We start from the raw sequence: 15,161 nt of genomic DNA on the forward strand, positions 1-15,161 counted from the left end.
AAGGGCTGCAGGGCTTTGCATGTATCATCTTATTTAGCCTAACAACAATCTTAGAAAAGAAGAACAATTATTATCATTCCTGTTTTACAGACAGAGAAAGAAACTGAGGCACAGACTGGCCAGGTAGACTAAGATCTAAGGATCTGAACCCAAGTAGAGATGTTTCATCACAGAAGCTATTTGGCTTCCACCAAAATGCTATTACAAGTTACTTAGTTATCTAGGGTCAAAACCTGGTATCATAATTATACGGTCACTAGCCTGACCTTCCACAGCCAGCCAGAGCTCCACTGAAGGCCAATCATCTCTTACCTCCAAACTCCTCTTTCCCTTCCCATTGCCACTCCACTAGTTCAAGTCCTCATTATCATCCTTGAACTACTGCAAAAATGTCATAACTGCAGTACTTACCTCTGGTCACCTCCTCCTATAATCAAGCATAAGCTCTCAAAGAATAATGTTCCTAAATATTGGGTTGGCAAAAAAGTTCATTCGGGTTTCTCCATAACGTCTTACAAAAAAACCCAAACAAAATTTTTGGCCAACCCATATATCCCTGTTCATACAACTTCTTGCTGATAGGTAGAGAAATGATAGATAGATAGATGGATAGATAGATAGATAGATAGATAGATAGATAGATAGATAGATAGATAGATAGATAGATAGATATTTAAAAAACTAAACTCTAGAATTCGTCATTTATATTCTTCTAAGAGTTGGCAACTGTGGTCGACTTTTCCAAACTTATTTTCCATGACCTTCCTCTGTTTCAGATAAATTAAACCACTCTTCATTTCCTGAACAAGTCCTGAATTTTCCCATCCTTATGCCTTTGTTCCACTGTTTCTGTTCAGCCTACATCTCCAGGTTTCAAAATCTTATCCATGCTTTATCCAACTTAATGTCATACAGTCTTCAAGGCAACATGGTTTAGTAAAAAGACAAACTGAACATGGAATTATAGATTTTCCAAACACTTTTTCTTTGGCCTCCATTACACCCATGTTCTCACAGCAAAGAAATGAATTTCGTCATCCTTTATGCTCCTATGTTACTTTGCCTATGTTTATTTACAGGAATTACCACATTCTGCCTTATGCCTTAGCTATTTTTTTTTACTTCATTTTTCTACTAGGTTATAAAGTCCTTGAAAAGGCAAAACATCTTATTCATCTTTGATTCATGCCATGAAGTATAAAATAATTATCCATTCATGAATTGGATATTATGAATATTCACGTTGTCAAATGCAACACTGTTCTGTGTTCCTGCCTCTCCTAAAAGTCTATGTTTCCTTGCTAAGATTTCAGAGATTCGGTAGGAGAGGCTGCATAAGGTTTTTAATACTCTGAGATAGCATTTGAGAATAGGGACTCACCCAAAAAAGAATCTAAATTTTTTTCCTTTCTCCAGGAACAATCATTTGAAGCTATTCAGAGTTTTGCCTGTATTCAAGTGATACTACTTCCCTTATCCTTCTTCCCTTGGACACCGGCTTTTATGAGTTGGATCCACCATCACCCAATATGCAGCACTCCTGAGGCTTAGCTAACACGATGTCCTGCCCATATGTATGTGCCTTTGTTTCTGACACCAATTCCTGGTCTAAAGGATTCTAGGCCATGAAGCAGAACTGGTTTCATTCTACCCAGCTATTACAAGCCATACAGAAGTCACACAGAAAGAACTCCTGGTGGCCACTTTCTTCAGCTGGGCATAGGGAAGGGCAGGGCTAGTGCCAGGGGGTTGAGAAAGTGGTATGTAAATTGGTAGACTTGATAGACTCCATTCCAGTTCAAAAAACTTTAAAAATAATTATTTAATTCCCCAAGAAGCTTACTTCCCTAGAAGGAGGTCATTTAACAGTGGGAGAAATTAACTTATTTCTCAAATTTCTAGGTAAGTTATAGTTTGAATTTTTTACTTAAACTCCTACATTTTGGTTTTTTTTTTTTTAATAAGAAATGCACTAAAAAATAAATTTTAAAAATCTGGGCAATAGGAAGATGTTTCCAAAGAGGATAACATTAAATATTAAGTATATAATGTTCCCATCAGTGTTCCTTCTCTGCCCCTCATTGTTTCTCGAAAAGCAAGAAGTCAAGAGCTTTGTCAGAAAAGCAAGAGGGTTTGGTTGAAATTAGCCATATAACTGGACACCATGTAGGGTTGACCTGCCTAACATATAATCGGAATTACCTTGTGTTCTACCAACTCTCCGGGGCCCCAGAAAAGGGACCTATGAAGGAAATTCAGAAAATAGCAACAGAATTAAGGAGCTGAGAGGCTGATTTATGAGGCACATTATGAGACCTAAGTGTCATGTGGCTTGGCTGAACAATGGCTGAATGAAGACGCAGTGAATGTCTATGAGCTTACAGAGAATGTAATCACCGAGGAAAGGAGAGAGATGGAGTTGTCCTGGGGTTGATAACACCATAGTCACTGCTTTTTATTGGTTTCACTTTTAATATGGGATTCTGTGCTTTATATTTCTCTTTCCTGCTACAGAAGCCACTGCCAATATATTTTAAATCTTTTATAATAATGAAAAAGATGAAACAACAACAATGGAAACCCTTGTAAAAGTTTACCTTTATAAAATGTAGGAAGTTCTCTAAATGTATTCTCTAAAGGTAGGAGCATTGACTGATAAGTCATAAGAATATAAATCCATTAACAGTCCATCTGAGATAGAGAGGGAGAAATGAGTCTCTGGTACCACATCTAGGGTAAAGGAAAGGGAGGAGAGAAAGAAATGAAAGGGGAAAAGTGAATCCACCACAGTACTTGCACCTTCTAACCCAGTGGAGTCACCATCTTGGTTGGTAGCCAAGACCAGTAACTCATGAAAAGTCTCTATTACAGGGTCCCCTAACTTCCCCAGAGACCTCAACTGACACATGCTTTATTTCAAATAGGAGATCACCAGCCTGTGTGCTATCCTTTAGACTCTGAGTGCGTGGAAAGAATACGAGAAGGTGTATGTCAGGGGCAGATGGGTGACGGCTGATAGGATCAACTTAGCCTCTACTGCCGCAGAGGAACAAGCAGCCTCCAGTTCTTTCTCACCTCATTGTATGCAAAGCGGTGACAAATGACAAAACTTCAAGTGAGGTTTGCAGTATCTTAAAAGGTCTAAAAACAACTGATCCATCCTTGAAATAGGTGTTGGGGGTATTATGGAGAATATGACCTGCTCCCTGTCCTCAAGGGCTCCCAGGCAGGAGAGGGAGACAGACACAGAAATAAGCTCATCATTATTCTTCAGTGAGTTAAGAGATAAAAGAGAAAAGCAAGGCATGCTGGGCCTTCAGAGAGAATGAAATCCATGCCAGCAGAGAGGATTCAAGAGACGGTGTCCTGGAGGTGGCAAAGCAGGACCTGACATGATTGTCATCAGATGTCTTCATTTTCAATTTCCAATTGTTTTAATGTGGAGGTCCTTATCCTTTATAGCAGATGACAGAGTGGACATTCCTTCTGGGGTGACAAGGTCCTAATGTAAGAGGTTTGGAGAACTTAAGGATGACACTTCCCTTAAACATTAGAAGCTGGTCCGTGGTGGGACAGACTGAGAAGCTGACACACAGAGAAGCAATAAAGATAGATAGAGGGATGGAGTCCTCATGGCTCCGAGGCCCTGATCTCAGTTGTCTCTGAGCCCTAGCGGCACCATTCCCATGCCATTATTACGTGATATACCACAGCCTCTGTCCAATAAAGTCGTCTTTCTGGAACTAGCTCCAGTTTGGTTTTTATCACTTTCACCAATCAAGAGACCTGAACGGCAGCACACGTTAGCAGCAACCTGACATCTTCCTTGTCTTAAAGTTACATTTCTCCTCTCATCCTCCCCTTCTCCAAGAAGAGTCAGCCCAACCTCCATGCTGCCAATTTCTCCTTGTTCTGTCAATTCATACATTGAAAACTTGGCCTATAGTCTTGCCTCTCCAACAGTTGTGCTCCTAGTTGTTCCATATCAAGGTTTCCCAAGGCCAGTTCCCATTTCCAAGTACACTGAAGTGCTGTCTACCAAGAGCTTTCACCAGAAAATCCAACGGAGTGGACTGAGGGTTGGGTCCAAGAATCTATATTTTTCATACACAATGGAATATTACTCAGCCTTAAAAAAGAATGAAATAATGCCATTTGCAGCAACATGGATGGACCTAGAGATTATCATATTAAGTAAGTCAGACAGAGAAAGACAAATGTCATATGATATCACTTACATACGGAACTTAAAAAATGATACAAATGAACTTATTTACAAAACAGAAATAGATTCACAGACATAGAAAACAAACTTATGGTTACCAAAGAGGATAGCAGGGGGTGGGGAGATGGAGATAAATTAGGAGTTTGGGATTAACATATACACACAAGTATATATAAAATAGGTAAACAGTAGGGACCTACTGTGTAGCACAGGGAACTATACTCAATATCTTGTAATAACCTATAATGGAAAATAATAACCCATATATATAACTGAATCACTTTGCTGTACGCCTGAAACTAACACAACATTGTAAATTAACTATACTTCAATTTTTTAAAAACTCATTAAAAAAAGAATCTATATTTTTCAAAAATACACCCTGGTTGATTCTGATGTACAGCCAGGTGGAAGCATCACTAGACCAGATGACCCATGAAGCCCATCAATTTGAAGAGTATATTGAGTGTCCTCGACATGGCACAAATTAACTGTTCAATCTCTCACCAAGATTTACTGCTTAGTCTGCTTTTCCTCAAAGAAAGCAGAATTCATGTAGGCTCGGAATTATGTAACAGCAGTTTTAAGCTGCTCAGAGAACTATACTGAAGGGCTTGGGATGACTTCATGCAGGGAAGCAGGCATGGCAGGGGCAGACCTGGGCCCTTACATAAGCTGCCTTTGATTTCCTTCACACTGGAGCTGGATGACCTAGAGGAAATTTGTTTCCTTTTAAAGCCTAGAGTTCCATCACAAGCCTGCATAATTTTTCTGAAAAGTGTCTTTCCAACACGACTACCCCCAAAGGAGCTGGACATAGTTATCCCAGAGGCAGCAGCGAAGTTGAAGTACAGGAGAGACATTTTTTTTAAAACCATCAAGCAGTGTCAACTTTGGAGCAAACTGCTCTCCTCCTCATGAGAGATGACAAGTGTTTCACAGCAGTCATTTTTGAAAGTAGGTGCCAGGTGGCAGAGGGATTTGATTTGCTGGAGTGTCAGCTCAGTAAAGCAAGTACCTTCCCCAGTCCTTCCTTAATTCGCTGAGGTTTTGACAGGGGCTGAGCTGAAGGGGACTTATAAACTCTCACAGGCTCTTGTATTCTGACATGTGCTGTTTCACAGGAGGCGTGACACTACTGGTGTTTCAAGGTTTTTCTCTACCAGGAAGAAAGTTTTTATGTACCTCGGGCTCTTCTATTTTTATTTCATTATGTTTTACTTGTATTTCTACCAGACCTGCAGAATCGGGGGTTTAAGAACCAGCGGAGCTTGGAATGGTTAAAGTCAAAAGAACTTTTTGCCTTTTGGCCCATAGCATCATCCCCCATCCTCACTTTAAGACTTCTTCTACCTTCTGCTCCCCCCACTCCGCCCCCAGCCACTACTTTCTCCCTTCTGTTTCTCCTTTCCTCCCTCTCTCCCCTCCCCCTCTCTCAACACTCTCAAAGCGTGCCCTAAACGGTGACAAACTTGCATGTGCTTCCTTTATGACTAAACCCCTGGGCCTCTAGCCAACACCTCACAGATGGTCCCAAATATCAGACACCCCTTTAGGGGAGCCCCACGTTTGCAACCCAGCTGGGAACGGCCAGGGTGGAGGAGAAGCGTGACGGGGAGTGGCGGTGTCTCAGTCCTGGGGGAAGGCGAAGCAGCTTCCAGGAGGAAACGGGCGTTTCCTTCCCACGCGCTCGGCGAAGCCCTGGGTCCTGGCCCTGGGCCTCCACCCAGCCCCTCCCGGCGCTCTGGGAAAAGCCAGTCGCTACACACAGGCACATGCAGGCCCCGGGGCCGCGCCCTAAGGAGAGCGGCACCCACGGCCAATTGCTATGGCAACTCCGGGGCTCGTTCCATTCCCCACCCCGCCGATCCCCCCGCCTCCTGCCCGAGCTGCAGCCAACCGGCTTGTGCGCGTCCCAGGAGCGCGCTATAAAACCTGCGCGGTGGCGCTGGGCAAGGGCGAGCCCGACCAGGAGCAGGGCGCGCAGAGCCAATCTCCGACCTGGAAAGCCCTGTGAAAGCGGCAGGAAAAAGCCTGAACATGCAGAGTGCGCAGAGCCTGCGTCTCGGTCCACCCAGTCAGTGCCTCTGCCTGGCTTTCCTGCTCCTCCATCTCCTGGGACAGGTGAGTGGCGCACTCGTCAGGTGCCTCTGGTTACTTTGCCTTCCAGGGTCCCTGCTAAGAAGTTTCTACTTCTGATCTCGCCCGCCCCCAGGTCCTTGCGACTCCGCGCTGCCCCTCCTCGTGCCCGGCTCCGTGCCCCAAGAAGCCGCCGACCTGCGCCCCCGGGGTGAGAGCCGTGCTGGACGACTGTTCCTGCTGCCTGGTGTGCGCCCGCCAGCGCGGCGAGAGCTGCTCCGTGATGCTGCCCTGCGAGGAGAGCCGCGGTCTCTTCTGCGACCGCAGAGCGGACCCCAGCGCCCAGACTGGCATCTGCATGGGTAACCCTGCCCCCTCCTCCGCTTGATCTCCTGTCCCTCAGCTAGCGGAGCTGCCCGCTCTTTCCTCTCCCCTTCCCCCGACTCCCGAGAGGGTGATGAGCAAATACTAACAGTGATGCCGTGGGTGATGTTTATGGAGCGCTGCGTGCCAGGGATGGGCTGGGGGCGCGTGGGGCTTTGCGGAGCGCCAGAAGCCAGAAGGGAAACCTGCCCGCGGAGGTGAGAAGCATTTGTCTCCCTAGAGAAGAATCTAGATAGACAGGGAGCAGAGCAGACTTAAGGGCCAGTGAAGTCATTTCCTTTGGAAGTTTCCAGGGGACGCTTGGGGGGTGATGGAAGCTTGGGCTTAACTCACAGGCTCACAGTTCCCCCAGCTGTAGCCAGGCTGGTGTGTTTTCACACCTGTAATTGTCCTATTTGAGCCAAAGCAGCCACTACTCTCCTGGGATGACTATGCAACAACCCCTGTCTGGACCGTGAGTAAAATAAAAATGCAGGCAACCAGCCAATCCAGGATGGTGAAACTTAATCAACTGGGAATCAATTTCCCACACGGTGCACCATTTAGTTGGAGACCTGTCCCTGCCTCCCTGGAGAAGAGGGCTTGGAATAGCCTTTTAGTTTCTTCTCTAAACTAGTAATGATTTATTGTGCTGGAATGCCAAGGGATCCTAATGCCCTTCCCAATTTGACCAGTTAACCTGTTTGGAGACTATGAAGAGCACTTTTTTCTTTTTAATTCTGAGCTTCTGGAGTAGGAGAATCGAAGGAGGTTCTGGCGAAATGACTTTATCATTGGGAACAACAGCTGAGGGCCCTGACGGTTCTGCCCGTCTTTCCTCTTGCGTAAAATGAGTGGCAGGACTGGGTCGTCTTGAGTGTTTCTTCTTGCACTGGGAGGCCTCCATGAGGACATCTCTCTGCTGGTGATGGGTCAGCAATCACATGGCCTCAACTAGAAAAAGAATGATTTGGGGCTTGGAACACGTGCTGTGGCTCTTATATAGCCTCTTCGATGCATTGTGTTCTTGATTTTCTCTCTCCCCTTCCCTCTCTGCCCTGCTTCCCCAACATTCTAGCAATAGAAGGAGACAATTGTGTGTTCGATGGAGTCATCTACCAAAGTGGAGAGACCTTCCAGCCTAGCTGCAAATACCAGTGCGCCTGCCAAGATGGGCAGGTTGGTTGTGTGCCCCGCTGTGAAGAGGACCTGCTACTGCCCCAGCCTGACTGCCCAGCTCCGAGAAAAGTTAAAGTGCCTGGGGAGTGCTGTGAAAAGTGGATCTGTGACTCCAATGAGACGGGTACATTAGGGGACCTCCAAACCCTTCCAGGTAAGAAATTGAACATACCTGAAAATGATCACAGCACAGGTATAAGTGCAGGCAGGAAGCATGTATGCTCTTTGGGATCTGCAGTGAGAAACTGGCTTCAGTTTCTGGTCATTCAATTGTGGAGTCCAGCTTGACCACTGAGATCAGACACATCACGTGCTGGAATCCCAGACAAGTTATTGAAGTACACACAGTCTCTTCTGAAGAAGAATCACATCCAGTGGTTCTGTTGAGCCATAGGAATGATTTTTCTTATTACATGACTGCCATTTGTATTTTAGTCTATTCCACTTGACCCTTGTTAACATTGCAAAGATGTGCTTTGACAACTTTATGCAAAACACATAATGGATAGAGCTTCTATACTTGTGGCAAGTGTCAACTCCATGGAAACACCATTTAAGCCATTTGCAAAGGGCCTGGTGATGGCTCTTTCTTTTCTGGACTCTGTCAACTACCTATGCACTCTTAAGACCAGCTTCCCTAAAGAATGCCATCCCTGGACAGGTGTCACAGAGAAATGCCACCTTTCCAGGTGCTGCAGGAAGGATCAAGTGACACTTCAGGATCTTTGCTTTGCTTTTCCTTTTGTTTTGGCTTATAAAGGAAATGATTTTTTTTTGAAAAGTAAACATTCAAGATCCAGTAGAGAATATTTTAGAAGCCATTAATCAGCCAGATTATTTATACTGGCAGTACACAGAACTTTACAGTTTTTCTGAAGTCAGAAATTCTCAACCATGCTTACAGATAGGAAAACTGCCATGTAAGGGAGGAGATGTGCCCTAGGCCATGCATATTAAGTGTTGAGACAGAACTGTCTGTCATCAAAGTCCCAGTGACTATATCCTACAACCCAAATAACCAATTCTACCTCCCTAAGGCAGAGCATTACCTCCATCACTATTTTGAGTTGGTTGGTTCTACTTACTCATCCAATTACAATTTTTTCATTATCCTTTCTCTGGACAAAATCACACATTGAAAACATTACGGTTTATGGAATGGTTTTTGATGCTATACTGTGCTATATTCTTAAAACTACTAAGCTTCTCAAAGACAGGTTCTCCTAAACTTCTTATGAACAAATCGGACAGTCATTCCACAAAGATTTCTTGAAGGCCAACCATGTGCCAGGCATTGTGCTACCTGTTAGGGGTTTATAAATACAGAGATCCAGGTCTGCCCCCTGAGAACACCTGAGTTGCACGGGTACCGAACTGGATGAGACACTCTTCCTAATGATGGTTGAAAGGACCACTTTGCCATCCCCACATTTTACTCAATAACACTGTCCTTATTTCAACATCCCATAGCCTACAGGACAGAAGCCACTCTAGGAGTTGCAGTCTCCGACTCAGGTATTAACTGCATTGAGCAGACCACAGAGTGGAGTGCGTGTTCCAAGAGTTGTGGCATGGGTTTTTCCACCCGGGTCACCAACAGGAATCCACATTGCGAGATGGTGAAGCAGACCCGGCTCTGCGCGGTGCGGCCCTGTGACCAAGAGCACAAGCAGCCGACAGATAAGGTATGAGCCTGGGAGGAGCCCCCACCACAGAGGAGGTGGCCTTGCCTCGCTGGGGCCTGTGTTTTATTTTTTGTTGTTGTTCTTGTTTTTCTTATAAGGCAAGGAATAGTGACTTTATTCAGAAAGCCAGCAGACCGAGAAGATGGCGGACTAGTGTCCCCAAAAACCATCTTAACAGGGTCTGGATGCCAGTTTATTTTATAGAACAGAGAGGGGGAGGAGGTGAGGAAATAAAGTAAAAAGGCCATTGATTTTGCAAAATATCTCCTGGCTTGGCCAGCATCAGGGAGGGGATATGTTAATTTCTTCTTTTCTGCAGGCAGTCACAGGTGGGCAGGGTCAGATTGTCTCCCTGTGAGCTGAACAAAGGCACTTTAGTTTAACATTCAGGCAGAGGGGCAGGGTTCCCTGAGGCAGGCCATTATGTATGATTATAAAAACAAAAGCAACAAAAAGCAAAGCTTAAAGTAAAAGAAACAGATCCAACATGGAGTCAGATTTTGCTCTTCCCTGTTACAATTCCCCACTGTCTTGTCCATTCCACACTCCTGTGGAAAAGGGGGCAATGACCATTCTAACTGCTTCTTGCTGTGTCTTGTCAGATGGATCTTTCTGAGAATGTCCACCACTGGTGCCAGTTGTTCCAAATGTTGAGATTTGTCTTCTTTTGTTCCTCTTTGGAAAGTGTTTACTTTACACCTGTAGACTTAAAAAACATTCACAACCTAAATGTTGAGAGTTATGTTTTATTCGGGAGGGGGGCCTGGGCTTTAGAAAGTCACTGTAAAGCTGACTTCAAGGTCAGCTCTAATGAAGGCGTTTACCTTCTTTTATTTTCTCTTTAATGTATTGAAATATCCCCAGCAACTCACAGCAGATGAAGAGGGAGGGGTCAGACCACTACAGTAATGTCCCCAGTTGAGAAAAGTCTGGCAAATCTCATTTCATCCTGGAAAAAACTGGCTACTCAGTAGTCAAACATGATTTATTTTAGAGAGGTCATTTCTGAGCTCAGCTTTCTTCACCCTTTAGGTTCAGTCTGAAGGAAGCAACAGAGTAGGGACCACATCTGCCTTCCTCATCCCTCAGTCCCCCACATCCTACCTGGGATGTACTGTGTGCTTGATAAACAACTGTTGATGAATAAATGAATGGATGTCTGGGAATTATTTTCTGTATTTCAAAAAGCCTAGTATGACTAGTACATTTGCCAGCATAAGGCTATCTGTGCCAAATAAAATAGCACATTTCTTTCCTTTTTTGCTGGAATGATATCAACTCAGTGTGTTAATGCTGAGTACAAGGCATGCGGATCAGAAGCTCTGATTGGTTCCTGATGACATCACAAGCCTTGTTAACAGAGCCCTAGGTCAGATAAATGCAGTACCCAAATCAAACTAGTATATGGACCCTTGTACAAACCTAAGGCCAAAATAAAACAGTCCCTAACAATGAACGATTTACATATCTCTCCACTGAGGCAATATCATCTCATGCTTAAGGGTGCAACTCTGGAGCCAGACAGCCTGGCTTTAAATCTTGGCTTCCCACATGAACTAGCTGTGGGATCTTGGGTGATTTTCTTAACCTTTAAGCCTCAGTTCTTTCCCCTATATAACAGAGACATTAACAGTACCTACCTCAGAGTTGTCATGAGGATTAAATAGAATGCATTTGCAAAGTGCTGGGCATAGATTACTCTGTTAACATAAATATCATTACCTAATATTAACCATTTCTATTTATTGATAAAGTAAGAGTCTCTAGTGGTTGCATTGTTATATGGCTACTTAGCTGTATGACTTTTTGAGGTCCATTCTAACTTTATGCTTCTTCCACCAATTTAGAAAGAGCACCTAGAAACATCTTCTTCTCTGTTTCTGTCCTTCCCTCTGTCTCTCTCTCTCTCTCTCACACACACACACACATACATATACACACACACACAGATATTGCAGACCTTGCACCTTTTTGTGGATATTGGCAAAAATATACACTAAACATTAAATATTAAAAAGGGAAAAACAAGAAGCCTTTAAATATTGTCAAGTACACAGTAACTTGCTTATTATATAAGCCATTTCCATGTCATGACTTTAAAATTTTGCTTTTTCTATTGTTTCTTTTTCCAAAATTCATATTTTTCTTGTCCCTTGCACCAAGTTTAATATTGGGAGATATTATATTTAAGACATTTATTTATAGTGTGTGTGTATATATATATATATATATATATATATATATATATATATATATATTTCATTAAGGGGCCAGAAATTTGTTTGGAATCTAGGGAAATGCCAGCCTAATAATCATTACTTCCTTATCACCAAAAGATTCTTAAATGTGAGATGGTGCTTCTCAAAGCGTGATCCCCAGACCAGCAGCATCATCTAAGAACTTGTTAGAAATGCAAATTATGGGGGCTCACATCAAACCTACTGAATCAGAAACTCTGGGTGTAAGGCCCAACAATGTGTGTTTTAACAAACCCTCTAGATGATTTTGATGTACTCTTACTTATTAAAGTTTGAGAGCTACCAATTTTAGAGAATTCCAAGTCTCATCACTCCACAAGCTGTGGATTACAACTAGGAGGGTGAAAAGCAGTGGAAAATTGTGACAAATTAGGTGAAGAAATCTAGGTGGGAAATTAACATATCATCAATGTCTTACTGAATTATCAATATTGGGGTTCCTCTTCAACTCTTACCAATGGAATGTTGAATAAATTCTCCACTTACCATGCCTTCATGGAAACTAACCTTAAATCCCACTGTCTTAGACTTTCCTGAGGTCACAGTGTAATAGAAGGAACGGGCTTTGTGTCAGACAAATTCAGGTTCTAGATGTTTTCTGATCACTTTGGCCTCTGAGACTACGTTTACTCATCTATAAAACTTGGACAGTTGTTCTTTATGTGAATAACTGCTGCTTGTATGAGTGAATGTTCCTAATAAGGTTAAGTAAGTTAATGTCTGAAAAATATTTGAAACATTAATAGGCCTGCAGTGATGCCATCTTTATTCCATTTCTCTTTATAACACCTAAGAATGTATTGGGCTAATGACAACGCCAAAGCCTATTTACGGTGGTTTGAAAAAATAGGTTTCTTTATCATACATATGCTTTCATCTTCATGCTTATGCCACATGGTCAAAAGATGGTTATATACAATTAGGCATGATTTCCACATTCTAGATAGGAAGGCAAATGAATGCAGGAAGCGATTAAGAACTGTACCCATCTGAAGGGCGAAGGATTTCCCAGAATCCCTTGGTTTATGTATCACTGGCCAGAACTTGGTCCCAAGGCCATTGCAAGCTCCCAGATATTCTGGGGAAGAATATACTTGTAGTGGACCACATTACTCAAACAAAATTAACATTCTGTTAGCAAAGAAGAAAGAGCAAGAGATTTTGGGTAGGCAACTAGCAAGTTATTCCGTATGCCTAGACCGATCCCTTGGAGGAACGATGGCCATTTCATGCATCACTCCTTTTCTTCTTTCTTAGAAAGGGAAAAAGTGTCTCCGCACCACCAAGTCACTCAAAGCCATCCACCTGCAGTTTGAGAACTGCACGAGCCTATACACCTACAAGCCCAGGTTCTGCGGTGTCTGCAGCGATGGCCGATGCTGTACCCCACACAACACCAAAACCATCCAGGTGGAGTTCCAGTGCTCCCCAGGGCAGATCCTCAAGAAACCAGTGATGGTCATCGGGACCTGCACCTGTCACAACAACTGTCCTCATAACAATGCATCTTTCCTCCAAGACTTAAAGCCAAACACCAGCAGAGGAGAAATGTAATGTGTCGCCTAGGAAGCCCACCTACAGAGGCAACCTGTAGCCACCCACTAGCAAATGACTATAAGAAAAATTACAAAGAATTATTATCCACATCTGCGTCCCATGTATTTTCTGTGGTCATATGAGGTCAGTTATGTCTGTCTTTTTTTCATGAAAGATGTGATTAACTGTAAACTTGGAATCAAGGTAAGCTCAGGATAATGCTTAGGGATGACATTCTTTTGTGCTGTTTACTACACATGAAAATTTCTGAAATCAGATATATGTCTTACTGTGTACACTGTATCACATTACACTCATTTTGTTATACACTAGTGAAATTTCAAGAAAAGGTCACAGTAATGAATGACATGGTGAAATCCAAGGTCATACCGAGGGTGTCATCATACAAATATTTCACCATAGATTGAGATTTGACCTAAGGGTTCTCTGTGGAGCACTCTTTTTGAGTAGCTCAACTCTGAACTTCAAATTCCGAGGTCCGAGGAAACATATAGCTCTTCAACTCGAAATCTAGAGATTATTAATTTTCTGTGTACATAGAAAACAAACTGTATCTACAGTAATGGAACGCTTATTAATGAAATGCACTGGTGTCATAAATTGGCTCCATTTCAGACAAGTTGACTCCTTTCCAAAAGAAAGAAGCTAAACAGAAAACTCTCCCTTATACATAGATGACCAGCCTCTACCAGCCCTCAGACATTTGTATGTGTCTGGAGGCTGCTGGGGATCACTAGTTTTTTAATTCAGAAGAAGCAGAACATATCAGCAGGGCTCCTCTCACCTTACTGATGAATAAACTGAGGCCCAAAGCACCTGATTACAACCTTTGATGACTTTCAAGTGTGCTGGTAGTGCAATTTTGAAAAAGAAGAACAAAATCGACAAGACTGCAGTGGCAAGATACCACAAACTCTATGGGAGTTTAGAATTATTGTACAGATCCCCAAACTTATCCTTGGGCCTTAGTTATGCAAGCTCATGAACAAGATATATGTGTCTACATACATGTATCTAACTTGTCAGGCTATAAGATAGGTTGCAAACTTAAAATGTATACATTCTTCTAATGTCACCTTATGTGTTCAGCTTTTCTCCTTTGAAGTATTTATATAAATATAAATTATACATTTTAAAAAATATTCCTTTTACTTTCTCTATTTGTCAGACATTACTAAATAAACATGATCTTATCAGTGTGTGACTCTGCTGTTATTTTTGTGCTTCTGAGTTGTTTATTGAAAATATAAATTAAAATTTACAAATTAAATATTGAAAGCAAAGTGGTCATCTTTAGTTGAGCTTACAACTTCTTATCAGAAGGAAAACAAAAGACAGCTCTTAATTTGGTGATCTCTATTGCCAAGGCCTCAGATTCTCCACACTTTCTACTCAATCCAATATCTGGATCCCTGATGTTTTTTCTGGACAACCTGCAAGAGACCTCCATATGTTAAAAATTGCGTCTTTATCCCTGTCCTGCCCCTAGGTTCTTCAGAACCTTTTTTTTTTTTTTTTTAGATTCTACACACATGTGTTAGCATACGGTATTTGTTTTACTCTTTCTGACTTATTTCACTCTGTATGACAGACTCTAAGTTCATCCACCTCACTACAAATAACTCAATTTTGTTTCTTTTTATGGCTGAGTAATATTCCATTGTATATATGTGCCACATCTTCTTTATCCATTCATCTGTCGATGGACACTTAGGTTGCTTCCATGTCCTGACTATTGTAAATAGAGCTGCAATGAACATTGTGGTACATGCCTCTTTTTGAATTATGGTTTTCTCAGGGTATATGCCCGGTAGT

General features: G+C 42.6%; 1 protein-coding gene across 1 annotated transcript; it reads left to right on the forward strand.

The window, feature by feature from the left end:
- The first annotated feature begins 6,196 nt into the window (after window positions 1–6,196).
- On the forward strand, window positions 6,197–14,439 carry CCN3 (cellular communication network factor 3). The gene is made up of 5 exons (XM_061171414.1): window positions 6,197–6,349; window positions 6,441–6,666; window positions 7,746–8,000; window positions 9,317–9,531; window positions 13,047–14,439. The coding sequence occupies exons 1-5, from the start codon at window positions 6,266–6,268 to the stop codon at window positions 13,341–13,343; spliced, it is 1,077 nt and encodes a 358-aa protein (XP_061027397.1). The 5' UTR covers window positions 6,197–6,265; the 3' UTR covers window positions 13,344–14,439.
- The last annotated feature ends 722 nt before the right edge of the window (window positions 14,440–15,161 follow it).

Source organism: Eubalaena glacialis, chromosome 17, assembly GCF_028564815.1.
Source record: "Eubalaena glacialis isolate mEubGla1 chromosome 17, mEubGla1.1.hap2.+ XY, whole genome shotgun sequence".
In the NCBI taxonomy this organism is placed as follows: domain Eukaryota; kingdom Metazoa; phylum Chordata; class Mammalia; order Artiodactyla; family Balaenidae; genus Eubalaena; species Eubalaena glacialis.

Coding starts and splice junctions, on each gene's coding strand:
- CCN3 (XM_061171414.1), top strand. CDS start 6,266: ATGCAGAGTGCGCAGAGCCTGCGTCTCGGTCCACCCAGTCAGTGCCTC. Junction 6,350..6,440: donor TCCTCCATCTCCTGGGACAG/GTGAGTGGCGCA, acceptor GCCCGCCCCCAG/GTCCTTGCGACTCCGCGCTG. Junction 6,667..7,745: donor CCAGACTGGCATCTGCATGG/GTAACCCTGCCC, acceptor CCAACATTCTAG/CAATAGAAGGAGACAATTGT.